Consider the following 18,911-nt stretch of genomic DNA (forward strand, 5'->3'; position numbering starts at 1 on the left):
AAAATGCAATCATAATTGGGTAACGAAACTCGGTACCGGGTTTAATCTGTTAAACCCAGTAGCAACTGATGTTGACCCCATTGCCATTAGCTGGCAATGACACTGCTGTCGTCACCATCACTGTGTTTGTTCATCTTCTTTACCCAAATCTAAGTGACTCTTCATCTTCTCTGATTATTGCAGTAGTTGCCTCCGTTATTCGCCCATTTGCCAACCGTTTCCTCACTGTTGACCCCGTTGCCGATCGTTTTTTTCCCCTCCAGTTGCCTCTTTTTTATTCAGTTAAGCTTCACCTCCGTTGCCTCTGCCAATCACCGGTGACCATCGATCCCCCTCCACCATTCATTTAGGCCTCATACTCACCGGTCGTCTATCCCTCATCGCCATTAATCGTGGCTCATCTAGTCCTTCATCCCTCACTAACGAGCAAGCTATTGCCCAGATCTTGGCCATCTACCACCTGATTCATCTCTCACTCTCCTCAGCCACGCATGATTTCACGCGCGGTGCTGACTGTACAATGAGGTGTTTGATGGATCAAAAATTGAAACTTCAAGTGTCTAATAGGTCCCAACTTGCAACTTGAGGGGCACAATAGGTGCCCTTCAAGTTAAGGGGCATAAGTGGTTAACCAGGGAGAGTTCAGGGGCATATACTACAATGTGCATATGTGTATATATATTTTGTAGCAACAAAAATAAAAAAAAAAGACTATCAAATCTATACTTTCACCTTTTTTTTGTGTGGCCACTCAATTTTTTCTTTATTTCGATTACACCCCTATACCTATATTTTTTAACTAATTTAACTCTTATACTTTGATTTTTTTTCGTGTGACAATCTAAACTTTTTTTTGTTATTTCGTTTACACCCTTGAATTTACATTTTGAATCAATTTAGTTCTTATATTTTGACGTGAAAAAAAAAGGGAGGGAGTGTTAAATTGACTTATCTCACTTTATTTTTTTTTTACATGTCAAAATATAAAAATTAAATTGACTTGAAAATACATGTATATAGGTATAATCGAAACAATAAAAAGTTTGTGTTACTATACGAAAAAAAAAGTCAAAGTAGAGGAGTTAAATTAAATCGAAAATGCAAGTTCATGAGTATAATTGAAATATCAAAAAATTTGAGTAATTACATGAAAAAAAAATAAAAATATATAAACAAAAATATGTGTTTTACTTAAGAAAGACATACAAGACTATATATGCACACATACATATACTAGAAAATGAGAACTGTGGCTTTGAAATCAATATTAAATAAAAAAATATAAGAGAAAGATAAATATTTACTCATGGGTTTCTCTAGTGGAAGCAAGGTTGTTAAAATCGTAAAATCGTAAGAGGGTCTTTGACATGTAAAATCGTAAAATCGAGTGCGATTCAACTTCAAAATCGTAAAATCGTAAGGGTTTTTGATACAAAAAATCGTAAAATCGTACCCGTAAAATCGGGAGTTTAACAACCATGAGTGGAAGTGAATGAGTTTTGAGTGATTTGAATTACTGATCACAAAAGAAATCACATGATGAAAAAAGATCTAAAAATCCATATCCAAAATATCTGATCACACTCAAAAAATTACAAAGAGAGCTTCTTTGTATGTGTGTGTGCAACTTTTCCATAGTAACTGTCTAGCACTTATTTTTGACCCATAAACTCATATAGACAGTTCTAATTTGAATCCATAACCTAAATTAAATTCTAGAATCCATATTTCTTACATCTACTATTGGCTTTCTAACATGGAAGAAATAGATTTCAATTTCAAACGCTTTTTCTGACAAAATAAAATTTTGGTGATTAGGTAGAGGATGTGTCTCCTTTTCCCAACATCATCTTTCTCCACTTATTTTATATTGAAATATTTAAACTCTTAGCAAACAAACTTTTAAGCGACGTTTCTTGTGGGAAAAGTTTTTAAATTTTTAAAATTTATGATTTTTGATAATATTCTTAAAAATATTTGATTGCTAAAATTTATACAATTCTATATTTAATTAAATTTAAATATTATCAGAAATGTTGAATATTCTTTTCTAAAAATCTTATATTCTTATATTTAGTTTAAATGTAACATTCATATAAATCTATATTTTTTTTTCAAAATTACCCTTATTTGATTTTTTATTTAAAAATGATAAATTTCTTCTAATATATAAAATATTGGGACCCACAATCTTTTTAGGAAGTCAAAAAACGTCATTTTATTTACACATTATGTATATATGTGTGTATATATATTTATGTAACATATATGTTTGTATGAATACGTGTGTGTTTATATGAATATATACATATTTTATGTGTTTGTATAATATATTATATATAATATATATGTTTGTAAAAAATAAATTATGGTAAAGATAATCGTAAAAGGAATATAGGGTTCTAAAAGAGTAAGGGGTACTTTATACTTTTTATTTGTTAATTTTTTTTTCAAATTTATGGAAATTCAAGATTCTCAAAATCTTTTTGTTGAAAAGGTGATTAAAAATAAATAATAAAAAAATTTATTTTTTATAATTCTTTTCTAAAAAAATTATATCCAATATGAGAATGTAAATTTTTAATCTAATATTTTTAAGAATTTAAAAACTTCTCTTACTCACCGTTTAAGCTCTTAGTTTTTGACTATGGATGAATTGTTGCGTAGCAACTGAACTGATTGAGTTAAAACAGTAATTTATCTTTTTTTTAAATTTTTTATTTTTCTTACAGAATAGTAGTTAGAATTGGTTTGATGGATTTGTTCACCCACGTGAAACATGCAAGTTCGAGCACTGTTTTTTTTTTTTTTTTTTAATATAAACCAAGTCATTTAATTAATTAATTAATTATTCCTTTACTTATGGTGTTAATAACAACATGGCATTATTTAATTAATTAAGTCTGTTACTATTCGATTCCGTGGCTAATATTTAAATCAAATCAAATAATTATTAAAGTAATTTAACACTTGCAATTACCCTTCTTAATAATAATATTATTATTTTTTCCCACACGTGCGGTCCACTGCATATCCGCGATTCACGTGCCGAACTCCACGGGGGACACGACACGCGAAGAGTAAGGACAAAATAAAAATAAGAAGCGCCTTATTTTTAATTTTTTATTAGAATAATAATAATGCTAATAGAGTAAATAATAAATAATAATAATTAGCAGATAGAGTACGTTTCCCGAGTGTCGGTAGTTAGAACGAACGACTCAGATCTGCAATTAGAGAAGAAAACGCGTTCAAAGCGATTGGCAATTTGGCAGCTTCGAATATAACTACACGCTTGGCCTATAGATCTCCGGCTTCTCCGGCACACCAAGTGTTTTTCCTCTCTTCTTCTTCCATTTCCCAGATCTCTCACCCTCATTCTTCATCCTCCGCAAAGAGAAAACCAATCTTCTGTTTTTCCAAAGGTAATTCCAATCGATGTCGTGTTCACAATTCTTCGGTTTTTTGCTTCTATATCGGTAAACGATACGGATTTGATGATGTAACTGCAGTTTGTGTTAGATCCAAGGCACTGTTTTTTTTGTTAATTGAATTTTCTTCTTCTTCTTCTTCTTCTTCTTCTTCTTCTTCTTCTTCTTCTTCATTTGAAATGGTTGGCTGTTTGGGATCACGGTATTCACGGTGTTGAGTTGCTCATTTATGGAAGCTGAAATGTTGCGGACGTTCATTTGGTCTAGCTGTAATTTTAAATCTGTCCGTTTTAATATGTGAACGTTGAAATTGTATATGCGGTTTCCTGATCTTCTCTGTCGTTGGCACAATTGTTCGTACTTGTATTGATTTGACTGATTCTGTTTTCAAATTTGGACCAGATTCAATGGTTGAAACCTATGTGTCGTTGATTAGTTCCCGGTTCCAGGTTTTGTTGATTAATTCCCTGATTCAGGTAGCTAACATAAAATTGATTTTCCTTTTTATGAACAAGACAGGGAAATGGTCTTCTTGCTATCTGATGTGTGTATAAATGCGTGTATTAAATGGGTGGTGGTAATAGGATCAAGCTATAAAATGATCACTTTACTTACCAAAATAAAAAATAGACCATCTTGAATCGCGTAGGCTTTAATACTAATTGATTTGGTTCCAATAAGGCTCAATCCCAAATAATTTGAATCCTTATTAAATGGTCATTAGTGTTTATCAAAATTGTTTTCATATTTACATTTTCTCCAACACCACTTTTTTTTTTTTTTCTTTTCTGTTTGGTTCATTTCTTTCTATTGACTTCTTTTCTTCTTCGTCTTCTATTGTTTTAGGCTGTTGAGAACAAATAAAAATGGTGAAAATTTGCTGCATTGGAGCTGGTTATGTGGGGGGACCAACAATGGCCGTGATCGCCCTGAAATGCCCATCAGTTGAAGTGGCCGTTGTTGATATCTCTGCTCCAAGGATCAATGCTTGGAACAGTGACCAACTTCCCATTTATGAACCTGGCCTTGATGAAGTTGTGAAGCAATGCAGAGGGAAGAACCTCTTCTTTAGTGTTGATGTGGAGAAACATGTTTCAGAGGCAGACATCGTCTTTGTGTCAGTTAATACTCCAACCAAAACCCAAGGTCTTGGAGCTGGAAAAGCTGCTGATCTGACATATTGGGAGAGTGCTGCCCGTATGATTGCTGATGTATCAAAATCTGACAAAATTGTTGTTGAGAAGTCAACAGTTCCTGTTAAAACTGCTGAGGCAATAGAAAAAATTCTGACTCACAACAGCAAAGGCATTAACTTTCAAATTCTGTCAAACCCTGAGTTCCTTGCGGAAGGAACTGCAATAAATGACCTTTACAACCCTGATCGTGTCCTCATTGGAGGTAGGGAGACCCCAGAAGGTCAGAAGGCAATCAAAGCACTGAAAGATGTCTACGCCCACTGGGTCCCTGAAGAACGGATCATTTGCACTAATCTCTGGTCTGCTGAACTCTCTAAGCTTGCCGCTAATGCTTTCTTGGCTCAAAGGATTTCTTCAGTTAATGCCATGTCAGCTCTCTGTGAGGCAACAGGTGCAGATGTCACACAAGTGTCACATGCTGTTGGCAAAGACACAAGAATCGGTCCAAAATTCCTCAATGCGAGTGTTGGTTTTGGTGGGTCTTGCTTCCAGAAGGATATCTTGAACTTGGTCTATATTTGTGAATGCAATGGCCTTCCTGAGGTCGCACATTACTGGAAACAAGTCATTAAGGTGAATGACTACCAGAAGACCCGGTTTGTGAACAGGGTGGTTTCCTCAATGTTCAATACCGTCTCAGGCAAGAAAGTTGCTATTTTAGGATTCGCCTTCAAGAAGGATACTGGTGATACAAGGGAGACCCCTGCCATTGATGTCTGTAAAGGGTTGTTGGGGGACAAAGCAAAGTTGAGCATATATGACCCACAGGTTACTGAAGAACAGATTCAGAAGGATCTCTCAATGAAGAAGTTTGACTGGGATCACCCGACTCATCTTCAACCAACTAGTCCTACTGCAATTAAGTCACTTCAAGTGGTTTGGGATGCTTATGAGGCAACCAAGGATGCTCATGCCATTTGCATTATGACTGAGTGGGATGAGTTCAAATCACTAGACTACCAGAGGATTTATGATAACATGCAGAAGCCTGCATTTCTATTTGACGGTCGGAACATCGTGGATGTGGAGAAGCTAAGGGGGATTGGTTTTATTGTTTACTCCATTGGTAAGCCATTGGACCAATGGCTCAAGGACATGCCTGCTGTGGCATAAAGAATAAAGAGTGTGATTGATATTGGAATGGCTTGTGAGCAGTAAATGGTATACCTGATTCATGAGAAGAAGTTTCAGTGTCCAATATGTTTTTGTTTTGCCTTTTCATGACTATTAAGATTTGGGTTTATGCTGTTCTAGATTAGTTTTAAGTTCTGCGCTGAGTTCCATGGCATAGTAGCTTTTGAATCTTTTCTGTACTTCAGTGGAAAATCTGAAGCTGTTCTTTGATACCCTAGAACAATAAGTCAGTAACTCCTACATTTGTATCCCATTCTCACCTTACTATTATTATTATCCATTATTATCACTATGTTTTTTGTGAAGTCGAATGTTGTCACTATTCTCAGTTCTCTAATTTGGCCTCTTTCATTTTGTGTTGCATGGCAGTGCTGTCCTCCATTTTATTTTTGGCTGAGGCAACTTTTGTGCTTGGGTTATTGGAAACTTTGGAGCTTTTGGTCAGCCCATATTCAATTCTACTTCGTTCGAACTGCTTATTATATCCCAAGAAATTTTTGAAGTACTTCTGGCAGGCACTAATCTATATGATCCTTGGGATAAAATAGATTCATCTCTTGCTAAAGTACTTTTGGTGGTTGTGTTGGACATAATTTTTGTTTGAATTGTGAGGTATAATTCCCTGTTAATCATCTCTTTCATGACATAAGATTCATCATTTGTTCTTGGAATCCTATACCTCTCTTAGATACTGAGTGCTATGCATAGAAGTTGTAGAACTTTAATGAGAGTAAATTCATTGATTTCTTTACATTTTATCAGGTTTTTGCTATTTCCAGATCATTGATCCCGAAGGAGCATCTGTGTATTTTGGTTTCGAAGCTCTTGCAGATTAAAGGGAGTAACTGAGGAAGAACCATAACCATGCTCTAATCCATTATTAAAAGGGCTAATAGCAAAAAAATCCAAACATTTTCCCAAATTTGCAATCTAATTCATTCTTTTTAATTTTGACAATTAGATCCCAATTGGCTTAATTGAATGTAATTTTATCTACCACGTAAAATCAATTTAGAAGTGTGTTTTAGGTGATGTGGCATGCCAAGTGTCATATATTAATAATATACATGGTGCTCACATGTACACATAGCAAAAAAAAAAAAAATATCTTCGTTGACATCATCGTTGCTGTCACTATCAACTGTCATCAATCTCTTGCAATCACCGTCAATTGCAGTTTTCGACCATCGCGACAGCCTGCTTGTTTTCTCCGGTCACGATAGTCGTCTTCCTATTCATCTTATCTGGTTGTGATGGTTGTATTCCTATTCATCTTCGTCTTCTTTCTGTTCATCTTATCTCTCTCGATGATGACTATCGTAGCTGGAGAAGACAAATAGGTAGCCGCAATGGTCATCTTCTACTATTCGTTTTCTTTCTATCTCTCTCGAAAACAACCATTGTGGCCGAAAAAGATGAACATATGGTTGGGTTGGTCTTTTCTCCTATTTGTCTTCTCTCTCTCTCTCTCTCTCACAAAGATGACCATCGCGGTTGGAGAAGACAAATTGGCAGCCGTGATAGTCGTCTTTTCCTATTTGTCTTCTTTCTCTCTCTCGAAGATGACCATTGTTGTCAAAGATGACCATCGCTGTTGGAGAAGACGAACGGGCTGTCGTAATGGTCGTTTTCTCCTATTCATCTTCATCTTCTTCATATTCATCTTCTCTCTTTCTCGAAGGTAACCATTGCGATCAGAGAAGACGAATAGACAGTCGTGATGGTCATCTTCTCCTATTCATCTTTTTTTCTTCTTGTTCATTTTCTCTCCCTCTCCTGAAGACGACTATTGCGGTCATAGAAGATGAACAAGCAATCGCGATGGTCAAAAACTGCAACTAATATAGTCGAAAACAATTGTGAAGGGCAAAAAGCGATTGACGATGGCGAAAGAGAAGATGACGAAGATATATTTTTTTTTTACTTATGTGTACATGTGGGTTTCACATATATTATTAATATATTACATCTGACTTGCCACGTCACCTATAACACTCACTCTCTAAATTGATTTTATATGATGAATAAAATTACACTTAATTGAATCAATTAAAATCTAATTGTCAAAATTAAAAAGGGTTGATTAGATTGGCTATTAGCCCTTATTAAAATCATATTTAACAGTGACCCTGGTCAGAAGTGATGTTTCTTTTGCTGGTGGAGTGAATGATTCATCGTTGAGATGGAGTTTAACGAATTAGGAAAAAGAGAACCATTTCTCAGGAGCTAATGAATTTTTGATCAATCTGTCATATATATTGGTACTATTACCTTTTAAAGTGATGCATACGTTAACAATTTCAAAAAGTAATTGTCATCTCATTCTATGTGTTTTTTTAACAGAAAAATTTAATTTATATTATTTTTCTCTCTTAATATGGATTCACATTTTCACTTTTAAGTTGTGACTTTACGAGAATTATCTCTTTTGTTAATACTTGAAGTCTTAAATTTGATTAATGAGTTCTCAATTACTTAGTTGATCAAAGAGACGAGAGTCAATGATATTGAGTAAGATAACTTCAATTTTTTTTTTTTTTTTAAAATAACGACCAATGTGTTAACCTTTTACTAGATTAGTAGACATGTTTTATTCTTTGTCATTTAACCTTTTTTTTTTTTTTTTAAGAAAACTGAAAACTAAAAAAAGAGATTCATATTGAACATTAACCGGGCAAAGTTAAGTTGTCTTAGTTTGAATTTTAATATATTATAGTTTATAACAAAAAAGATAAATTACATTAAAATCCCCACATATGAGAGAAATACATATAATCTTTATTTAAAAAAAATTGGTAAAATCTACAATTTACCCTTAATTGGCCATAAAATATAATTACAAAATCTCGAGATGTGAACTGGGAGAGGGTGAGATAAAGGAAAAACTTTACAAAATGGAATGGAATGAAATGAAATGAAAGGGATTTCAAGGGAAAAAATGAATATGAGCTAAAGGGTTTTAAAATAAAAAATAACAGAATAATAAAAGAGATATCATTTGATGTGGTGCATGAAAATGGTTTGGAGACGCCATTTTAGTATTTTCGAGACGTTTCCTATTTTGGAAACGTTGAAAAGGATTAGAAACTTTTTTTAGGTCGTTTCTATAATTTTAGAAATATTTTAGTAGGCATTTTGCAATTAACCTAAATTATCAAAAATGCGTTTATGATCGAAACAACATTTTTGGTGAAATAAACTAGTTAGAGACAGAAGCAATTTCGCCTCTAACCAGCAAATATATACTTCTATGTTTTTTCTTCTTTAGTTCTTATTTTTCACTTATGCCCTAGCTTTAATTTTTGTTTGAAGTCTGAAATTCGATTCAATCATCTTGTTGTCATTCTCACGCCTTGTGTCTATTGTTGTTGTTCTTTCTCATCGTCAATTGTTTAGTGCTTGGTGCTCGTGTTGTAACGACCCGATCGAGCGATAGGAAAGACCGGAACAACTTACTCTGATGGGCCTACACGAACTTTCTAGGGGGGTCACCCATCCCCGGATTACCCCAGGTTAAGCATGCTTAACATGGGAGTTCTTTGCCAACATTCAGCCCAAAAGGTGTCCAGCTGGTGTTGTTTTCATTTCTTACACTATTCTCGATATATACTAACTTCTCTGGGCTCTCGGGGTATTACATTCTACCCCCCCTTAAGCACATGACGTCCTCGTCATGCGACCTTACAACCAGTCCCAGATCTCCCCCATTGCATGGCCGATGTGGGATTCGCTTAAGGTGTCTACACTCACCCCCATCAGGGACTCAGCGTTCTCGCTGAGGTTTGCCCCACCACCGCGCTCAGAGGCTCGGGGGTCGGCTCTGATACCACCTGTAACGACCCGATCGAGTGATAGGAAGGACCATAACATCTTACTCTGATGGGCCTACGCGAACTTTCCAGGGGAGGTCACCCATCCCCGGATTACCCCAGGTTAAGCACGCTTAACTTGGGAGTTCTTTGCCAACATTTAGCCAAAAATGTATCCAGCTGGTGTTGTTTTCCTTTCTTACACTATCCTCGATATATACTAACTTCTCTGGGCTCTCGGGGTAATACATTCAAACTGTAACGCCCCGCTTTCCCGGGCGCGTTATATCTTGGGACAATTCCGGGACAATAATTTTTTTTTTCTTCCAAACATTAAAGCTAATCCACATCATTCCTCAAATTCGTCCCAGAATTCTCATATATTAATCTCGAAAGAGAATCACTATACACATTAAGTGCGGAAGCAAAGATCGAAACCTGATATCTTAACATTAATCATAAATAAATTCAACATTCCTCAAAACGTTTAGAATCTAAAGTAGCAGAACTCAAATATAGGGGCTACGTAACATACATTTCATTCTTCTTGCACTCTGCTAAGTGCCATTTTATGCCTCATTTATCCTTGTATTTGCTACAATTTCCTCCTGGAACGTTTGAATATTCCAGGGGCAAAACCCAAGTTAGATGATAAATCATCTAAGTAAGGGTACATAATGTTATGTCATGTGTGTATGCAATGTCTTTCATCGTAGGTGTCAACTGCACCCCTCATGCTGCCTACCATTTTTGCGGCCTCCTCTTTCGAGACCGAGGTGTATGGGTGCATAATTGGTAAAGCAGCGGTGCCAGTTCGTACTCCCTACGGCCACAAATGCACGTGATTAATGATATCAATGTGTATTTATGCATTTCATAGTCATATATGCAGTCTACGTGATGGATACATATCAGGGCATCTCAATATGATGAAAACATTTTCGAGGAAGTACCACTTACCTTCTCAAGCTTATCGGGCTAACTCGATATCCGTGCCTCGCCTCGATTTGCGTGCCAACCTCAAAATTTGCACGAATCTCTTCAACTTTAGCCTCAAAGCATCCTAATCACCATAATTATTTAAATAAATATTAAAACCTATTTTTCCATAATTTCTAACATTTTCTATAATTTTTTCTCTATTTCTTCCTATTTTTCCTCAATAAATTCAGATTAAATATTTTAAAAATATTTTCTCAAATATTTCACTACGATAATTCATAAAATAATATTCTTGAATTTCTGAAATTTTCTAAGAAATTTTACTCACCTTAACTTAGCATCTCTGATTTTCTCGATATGCGTGTCATATTCCCGAAACACGTGTTCGGGCCGTTTTTCTTGTCAAAATCTCCGAAATATTACTGAAACATAATTTCCTATTTTTTGGGGGGATTTTTCAAGATTTTTCCCAATTTTTCTTATTTTCTTTTCTTTTTCTTTTCTTTTTTTTCTTCTTCTCTTCTCCCTTTTTCCTCTTCCTCCTCTTCTTCACCGCACCTGCACTTGCGAACCAGCCATGTGCCGCCGCCGCCCGCGCACTAGTTGCCCCTCTCGCCGCTGCCGCCGCCGCCCGCCCACCATAAGCCGCCTCGGCCTCGCCGGGCACAACCCCAACCGCCGCACCACTGCTGGCAGCCACTTGCGACCGCGGCTGGTTGTTCCTCGCTGCAACCGGCTGCGGCCATGGCTGCCATGGCCGCACCTGTCTTTCTCGGCCGCCTCCCATGACCGTGCCGACTTCGCCCCGGCCACCCTAGATGCTGCCACCAGCCTCGCCGCCTACTTCGTGCATCCAGCGGCTGCTTCCAGCCGCTGCCATGGCTGCCGATCGCGGGTGTTGCGAGCTTCTTGCGGCCACGGTCGCCCCAGCTCGTCCTCTCGATCTTCTTCTCTGTCTCGGCCATGCTCAGCCCAAGCTCTCTCTCACGATCTCTTTCCCCTTAACTCGCAAGCCTTCTCTTCCTCTCTCTCAGCAGAAGCTGCTTGCTGCCATTTCCTTGGTTGCTTCCCTCAATCTCTCCATTCCTATTTATAGCCGAGATTCACCATCGCCTCACGCTTGCTTGCCCATACCTCTTTGCGTGAAGAACACTCCGTTGGCAGCTATCATGTTGCAGGGCATGGAGATTTTGCATGCATAATCAATTTGCAGAGCATAGCGTTGGATTTGCAGGGAATGGGCCTCGTACGCATGCCCTCATACATATTATATATATAATTATAATTAAACTATAATAACAATAATAATAAAATTACATATTTTAATTTAAAAATTTATCCCTATTTCACTTATAAAATACCCTAATTGCAAATATGCTTTCAAACACTGAATTAAATTGCATTATAATACCGAAAACGCACAATTAATAATTTTAAAGTTACTTGATAATAACGATTTCATCCCAACATCCTCATCGGCTTGTTGTTTCATCCCGAAACCACTGAAGGGTTGCTCGATACGGAAAATCGGAGCTCCCCTAGGGTTCCATTGATTTTTCGGAAGCTTCCTGCAATTATTCGGTTTAGCAGCCTAATTAATAGCTACATTTTAGCTGTACCGAAAACTGTTCCCGATCAGATTTATTTCGATACCATAAATTCTATCTTGGAACGCTCATCAAAATCATATCATTTTTCTTAGATAATTCTACCTCGAGACACTCCCTGCAGTTGATTCGGTACTTGTAACTGCTATTAATTCAATTTTTCAGTATCCTAAACTCATCGAAATTACATGACAACTTCATACGAACATGGGGTATTACACGTGCCGTAGTCAATTCAGTTGCTTGATCCTCTCACCGTTTTCATGTTATTTGGCATAATTCTCTCTTACCTTTGATTGCTCGGTAAATTCAGTTGCTTGATCCTCTCACCGTTTTCATGTTATTTGGCATAATTCTCTCTTACCTTTGATTGCTCGGTACTTATGCCGCTGCCAATTTCATTTTCACGTCTTTTGCAGTTGTTCCCTCTTGTCGCCGATTGCTCAATGCTCTTGCCACATTTATTTCAGTTGCTCGATGCTTGGTTGCTCTCTCACGTCATCGATTGCTCTATGCTCAATACTCAGTTTCTATGTTAAATTGCTTTGCCACGTCGTGAATTAATAGATTGTTTACTCTAAATTTGATTGAATGATTATGTCTGTAAGTTTATGTTTAATAACTATTTTAAATAATTTTTATATTAAAATTAAATTTACAAAAAGAAACCTCTATGTTTTTTTCATTTACATTTTTACCTCTCGTTTTCATTTCATATTTTTTTTTGAAAAAAATACTATTTTCCCATTTTCGTTTCGTATAAAAAATATTTCTCATTTCCGTGCAACCTAAACCATTTGCTGAATATTTTTGTCTGATTTTATATCAATTATGTTTACATGTTGTACATGTTGATCTTTAATTGCCTAATATTCCAAACACACAATAAAAAATGATTTTATAACTATTTCATTAAACTTTTTAAATTTTAATTATAATTATATGAAATGCCAGATATATTTTTTTAATAAGTGATAATTATATAAACTACTTAAATCTATTTTTTAATGGGGGCAATGCTTATTGCATTGATTTATGAATATTGATAATTTTGCTTGATGGTTTCCTATGGCCGAATATTATGATATTGAAATTAATGGATAAGTTTGAAAAAAAAATCACTTTATCCATAATTCGTCGTTTTATAGGGAAGATAATTGTGTAATATGAAGCAAGGAGGCGTAGGTGTAATTTTTCGAAATTGGTGCTCTAGATTACTATATCTAGATCCACGTAGACTCGGCCCGGTTTGGTTGTCTCCACGTTGGCGTGGGTGGGTATTAGACAAACCGGGTTTCGTCTTCGGACCGTCCTGCGACGTCTTGTACCCAAGGTATTATCGAAATCCTCCTCGCCGTATGCCATTCAATCTCTCCCAGATCGATCTCCGTTTTGCTTCTGATCGCTCCCGGAAATCTGAAATTGAACCTCATGTCCGATCAGTTGTCTCTCTTCTCTGCGGATTGAGCTACTTTACAATCTCAGCTGTTGATTTTATATAGTTCTAGGGTTAGGGTTTGGGCCCTCCGCAATCTAGGCTTCTTGCCCTTCCATCCCTCATCCCTTTGTTTTGGAAGTGATTTTCCGTGATTCACTTTCGTTCCCCTCTATCTTCGGGCCTTGATTTTGTAGATTATTGTGACCCTTTGTGCTTTTAGGGTTTCGAGGAATTCGGTACTTCTGGTATCCGTTTAATCTGAAAATTAATTGAGGCGTTTGGTAAGTCTGTTGGTTAATTATCTTTCGCGTTCATTTTGGTGGAGATTTTTTGGCTTGTGCGAATTTGAGAATTAGGGCTAGGGTTTGAGGAAATTTTTTAGTCACTCAGGAAATTCATAATCTGTGCACAAGTGTACCTTGTTTAATCTATGAATATTTATGTCTAAAATTTTCTATTATTAATTACATAAATTGGAATTTAACTTTTGTCATACTTTATTTTACTTTTTAAATAAAGAAAAACTTGGAAACAGTATCTAATAGGAAGGGAAATTGGGCATTCATTTGACATTCGAATTCAACTAAAATCGGGGCAAAAAAATTGGTCTTAATTCCTATGCTGTGGGTTCCTTCAATAGTCGACTTTCAGGCTGCAATGAACAAGTGAACAAGGAGAAAAATGGGTCATTATAATGAGCTTGTCATAACTGACACTAATGGATGTTTCATTTAAAAAGAATGTCTATACTCGTTAATTGCTTCACTAACTTAGTTTTATTGGTAATGCCAAATCTGGCTATCCTCATGCGTAATTCACTATTAACACATGTAGCTAAAAAGATGGCAATTGTTTCAGCATCTTCTTAGTTGCAATTGTTGGCCTCCTTTTTTTTCATTAGCTTATCTTACAATAATTTCTAAATGTGATAGCTGCAGCTTGCATCTTCTCTTGTTGCAATCATTTGAAAATGGCTGCAGTAGTGCATCCGCATGTATCTTGCCCACTTTGCTGTAATGCCTAGTTCCAGATTAGGGTTTCTTTTTATGCTGCATATTTCTCATACCTGGTAGTAACTGGCCCACATGGTTGCATTTGATTTTCTATTTGAATACCTATATCCTGTTTTGTGAAAGCGTGGATATTCTGTATTCATGGTTGGAAATCCTGCATCAATTATTCTATATCTTATTTTGTTTAACATTATAACTTGAATGCCTTTGTTGTATAATACTGAAACTCAATATGTGAATGAATATAACATGTGATGCTAAAAGGTTGTGTATTTACATGGATGCTTTGTACTTTTGTCAAGGAATTACTGAGTACTTTGATATTGCTATTACTGCTTTGTAATATAGATAAGGTGTGTAATGAGAAAGTTCCAAAATATGGTTATGATTTATGGCAAGGCATAGTATTGAACACGCATGATTAGACCTGTGGCCTTGTGTCATCTTCCTGGATGTTGCTGTCCAACCTTCTTATTCATGTTGCATACAGAAAACTTTAACTTTGATGCTAATGGATGTTTTTTTTTTCCCCTGTTGGACAAGGTGTCTTCCTAATCTTTTATAACTTTTCTCATTGAATTTCTCTTCATCTTTAATCTTCCAGAATTCACGGAAAAATGGGATCGAAACGGCCTTTTGATGAAGAGACTTTTCTGGTGTTTCCCCTCAAGCATCCAAGACAATTTGAATGTGAAATCAAGTTTCCTCCAGGTTAAAGAGTTTATTATTATTATTATTATTATTATTATTTGGTTTGATCATTGTGATGCATGGACTTGCATCTAAGAAAATAGGGTGTCAAAGTTGGAGTTTTGAATCACCAGAAATATCCAAGAAGCAAATTGAAATTTATGATTTTCCAATGCCTGTCTTTGAAGTCTAGAAAAAATTACAAATTGGACATAAGGAGAGAGATGCAATTGTGAAAATATAGAAGATTAGGGTTATTGCTTCCAGTAGCCTCATCTCAGCTTCTTTTACTTTTGTGTGATAAGAGAGAGAGTGCAATATTGAAAATCTAGATCACCAATCTACCTTTGTCTGAGAATTGTGTGATTCATTGGGAAACCACTGAAGTCCTACAGACATCATATGAAAAGTGTTGCACTTTTAGGATTATTGAGGAGTGAGGAACCTAGTATCAGCACTTAATATAAGAAAGAGAAGGGTTCCATGGCTGGTTCCTTAGGGGCAACTCCAGACTGTTAATTCAAAGCCTGAAATTGTAATTCTGGCCTTTTGCTTAGTATCTGCACCAAACTTGACCACTCAGTGCCATAGATAGGGTGTTAAACTTTAATCCTTTGCCTCCCCATATTGGTTAAAGTTATTATTTCATATCCTATTTTATTAACTTCTATTCATGGATTGACAGAAGAAATGAGCATTAGTAAAATTTTGTCCCTGTAAGCATTATAAGCACCCAAAAACACATACTGAAGCAATATTCTTAATAAAAGATGAACGTAATTTCTTTTTATGTAAGATTATATGGTTGAGGAAAATTCCCCTCATGCTGAGATTCAAATAGAAAGTAATTTAAGTTTGTTGGATGGTTTCAAAATGTTTCACATTATAGCCTGGAAGCATCCTTATGAATTAACAATATTAATTTAGGCCTCTAAGCATTTAGCTGTTTCTCCTTAATTGTGTAGCACGTATATGCATTGAAAGCTACCTCAGCTGTATTTACATTTTGTTATTTTTGTGCTTATGACGCTAATTTGATGTGAGTAGGTGGAAGTGAGGACGACATAAAATTTCAATCCAGTGATCAACATGTATATGAGAATGGAAATGTAATCTCATCTTTGATGGATAAGGGATTTGAGATTAGTGCTCCCTTGTCATGCTTCCCTATCAGTGCCACTGATGAAAATGCTAGATGTGGTGCTGCAGTTAGCTCCTCTGTTCCTGAATATTTTGAATTTTCTCACCCGAGGAGATCAGAAATTCAGTTTGAGTATACATATTCATCAGGGCTGAATGGTTATCCTCGAAAGCAAATTCCTGTTGGACCCAATCATCAAGCTGAAATTCCAGTATGGAAGCAAATGGAGGAGAAACATTCACCAGGTCCTGATTGCAATGTTGAGCGTTTTGGAGAAAAACTTATTGGGGATTGCCTCTTTCCGATGCCTGATTCAGAGTTATCTGCTCATAGTGATCTCAGGGCTGGAGATGGTAGAAAAGACTGTCTATGCACTGATCAGGGTTCTGTTCGATGTACAAAACAACATGTCAAGGAAGCACGGAACAGGATTAGAGAAACTCTTGGACGTGAGAAATTTGTGCAGTTGGGATTTTGTGATATGGGAGAGGAAGTATCACAAAGATGGACTGAAGAAGAGGGACGGGTCTTCCATGAAGTTGTTTACTCTAATCCTGTGTCACATCGTATGAATTTTTGGGAGTGTCTCTCTCTAGAGTTCCCATCTCGATCAAAAGGGGAACTTGTTAACTATTATTATAATGTTTTTATGCTTCGGAGGCGAGCTGTTCAGAACAGATCTAACTTCCTAGATATAAACAGTGATGATGATGATTGGCAGGGAATTAATACAGGTCCCATAGAAGTTATGGAAGCAGATAAAGATTCTGTGATTCAGCCTCTTCTTAATCAAGGCGTTCAAGTAGACCATGAAGATGATTCCACCGATGATGACAATGATAGTTACGGTGATGATGATGATGATGATGGTGATGCAAGTGACAATTATGGCTGTGATAGAGATTATGATGATGGAAATGAAGGAAATACAACAGGCAGCAATGGTGGAAGAAATCTTCTGTCAAAAGCAAAACTCGGCTGGTCACTCGAAGATGGTTATTCCAAGTTGGTATCTAGTCACGTGGGCAAGATCTTAGGGAATGATGGGGGTACAGTTACTGCTCCAAATGGTTCAGCAGATACAAGTGCTGCTGGACAAGAGAATGCATTAAATAATGGATGTAATGAGTATGCTCGCGGTAACAATGATGAGTTTATTGATAACCTGGGCACAGATTATTTGAATGAACTATGCGATGCTAAAATCTGGGATGCCAAGTGCCCAAAGAGTCAAGTTGAAGGCCTTGATCTTCTGTCGACAGGGAATGTGATTGAAGAGATCTTTGGTCCGTCCACTCTGAACAGTAAGTTGAGTGACGTGAAATCTCTTAGCTGATGGCTCTTCAGATGATCTTTCCTAATTCACAGTTGCCATGGTTGTGGACTTGGTCAAGAATCAATTATCCGATAAGATTATCTTCTTTCAACTCATAAGGGCCTCCTATTTTCCCCTGTAAAGTCATTTCACTGAATTTAAGTTTACATGTTTTGAGACACTTCATATGGAATCTATTAGGTACTTGTTTCATGCACAATTCCAATGGGGGTTGAGACCTGTATCTTGTTTAATATTTTCAGGGATTTTTCTGCTGCAATATAAGATATGTCTTCTATTATGATATTTTCTTTTTTCTTCTTTTTAAATATGTTTTGTGAGGCTTCTAATCCAAGCCATGTCTAGATGTCTATATTGTTGATGTCAATACCAATGGAGGACAGGATTTCCTCAACCCTTGGAACAGATTTGATTAAACTGCATTAGTTCACTACCATATCTTTTGAGTAAATTTGGATTGAATAGCAAATGCTATTCACTTCTCACTGGCTACAGCCAAAACTTAGCTATGCTATTGGCAGTTAAATAATTTAACATCATCTTTACGTAATCACTTATGTTTCGAACATGGACTCGTAGAAGAAAAAGGGAAGAAAAATGAATTAAATTTCCTTATTATTGTGCCTACGCAAATGCAGATAAGTAATTTTCTTTTCTTTTTAATGAGGAGTCCTAGTTCCAAACACAGCTCTATTGAGCTTCTCTCCAATCTCATTTTTACACACAAGATTCATGGCTGAGCGACTGAGCTTCTCCTGAATAGGATTTTAGCTTGAAGATGTAAGAACAATAAACCCTAGTCTCCAGCTTAGTTTTGGTGAAGTTTGTTCCTTTCCCTCCCTCCCTCGTTTATTTGTGCAAGGAAATGTGAGAAATTTCGAGTAAAACAACAATGAAAGTACAGCTTCATTTCTGCACAATTAATATGATTTTCATCCTTCAATCCCAAAGTCTGTGGTCAAGTAAACTCCAAAGTTGGGTAGTGACATTTGAAGTCAACCATAGAGATGGGTGCTCAGCTGGATGGCAACTAACCCATCTTCTAGGAATTTCTTACAATGGTGACAAGTAGCCTCAAGATGTTGCCAGCTTCTCATGTCAGTACGGAGTTGAAAGAGTAATTTATGTTAAGCCACAATTGCAATTCTATTTGGGCCCTAACCATATCAACCAT

The 18,911-nt window shown here is 36.3% G+C and overlaps 2 protein-coding genes across 3 annotated transcripts; both read left to right on the forward strand.

Annotated features, from left to right (window-relative positions):
- The first annotated feature begins 3,202 nt into the window (after nucleotides 1-3,202).
- On the forward strand, nucleotides 3,203-6,066 carry LOC127797224 (UDP-glucose 6-dehydrogenase 1-like). 2 transcript variants are annotated; one of them, XM_052329913.1, is made up of 2 exons: nucleotides 3,203-3,425; nucleotides 4,278-6,066. In XM_052329913.1, exon 2 carries the CDS (start codon nucleotides 4,298-4,300, stop codon nucleotides 5,738-5,740), a length of 1,443 nt encoding a protein of 480 aa, XP_052185873.1. In that variant the 5' UTR covers nucleotides 3,203-3,425; nucleotides 4,278-4,297; the 3' UTR covers nucleotides 5,741-6,066. The 2 variants fall into 2 exon arrangements, with proteins under 2 accessions (XP_052185873.1, XP_052185874.1); XM_052329914.1 differs by lacking the exon at nucleotides 3,203-3,425 and adding an exon at nucleotides 3,484-3,907.
- A 7,315-nt stretch (nucleotides 6,067-13,381) lies between these two features.
- On the forward strand, nucleotides 13,382-17,956 carry LOC127798453 (uncharacterized). The gene is made up of 3 exons (XM_052332026.1): nucleotides 13,382-13,452; nucleotides 15,175-15,281; nucleotides 16,308-17,956. Exons 2-3 carry the CDS (start codon nucleotides 15,188-15,190, stop codon nucleotides 17,735-17,737), a joined length of 1,524 nt encoding a protein of 507 aa, XP_052187986.1. The 5' UTR covers nucleotides 13,382-13,452; nucleotides 15,175-15,187; the 3' UTR covers nucleotides 17,738-17,956.
- Nucleotides 17,957-18,911: the final 955 nt, after the last annotated feature.

This window comes from Diospyros lotus, chromosome 3, assembly GCF_014633365.1.
Source record: "Diospyros lotus cultivar Yz01 chromosome 3, ASM1463336v1, whole genome shotgun sequence".
NCBI lineage: Eukaryota > Viridiplantae > Streptophyta > Magnoliopsida > Ericales > Ebenaceae > Diospyros > Diospyros lotus.

What these genes read in the sequence shown, in the direction of transcription:
- LOC127798453 (XM_052332026.1), top strand. Translation starts at nt 15,188, where the DNA reads ATGGGATCGAAACGGCCTTTTGATGAAGAGACTTTTCTGGTGTTTCCC. An exon ending in TGAAATCAAGTTTCCTCCAG is followed by an intron (nt 15,282 to 16,307) that starts GTTAAAGAGTTT and finishes TGATGTGAGTAG; the next exon opens with GTGGAAGTGAGGACGACATA.
- LOC127797224 (XM_052329913.1), top strand. Translation starts at nt 4,298, where the DNA reads ATGGTGAAAATTTGCTGCATTGGAGCTGGTTATGTGGGGGGACCAACA.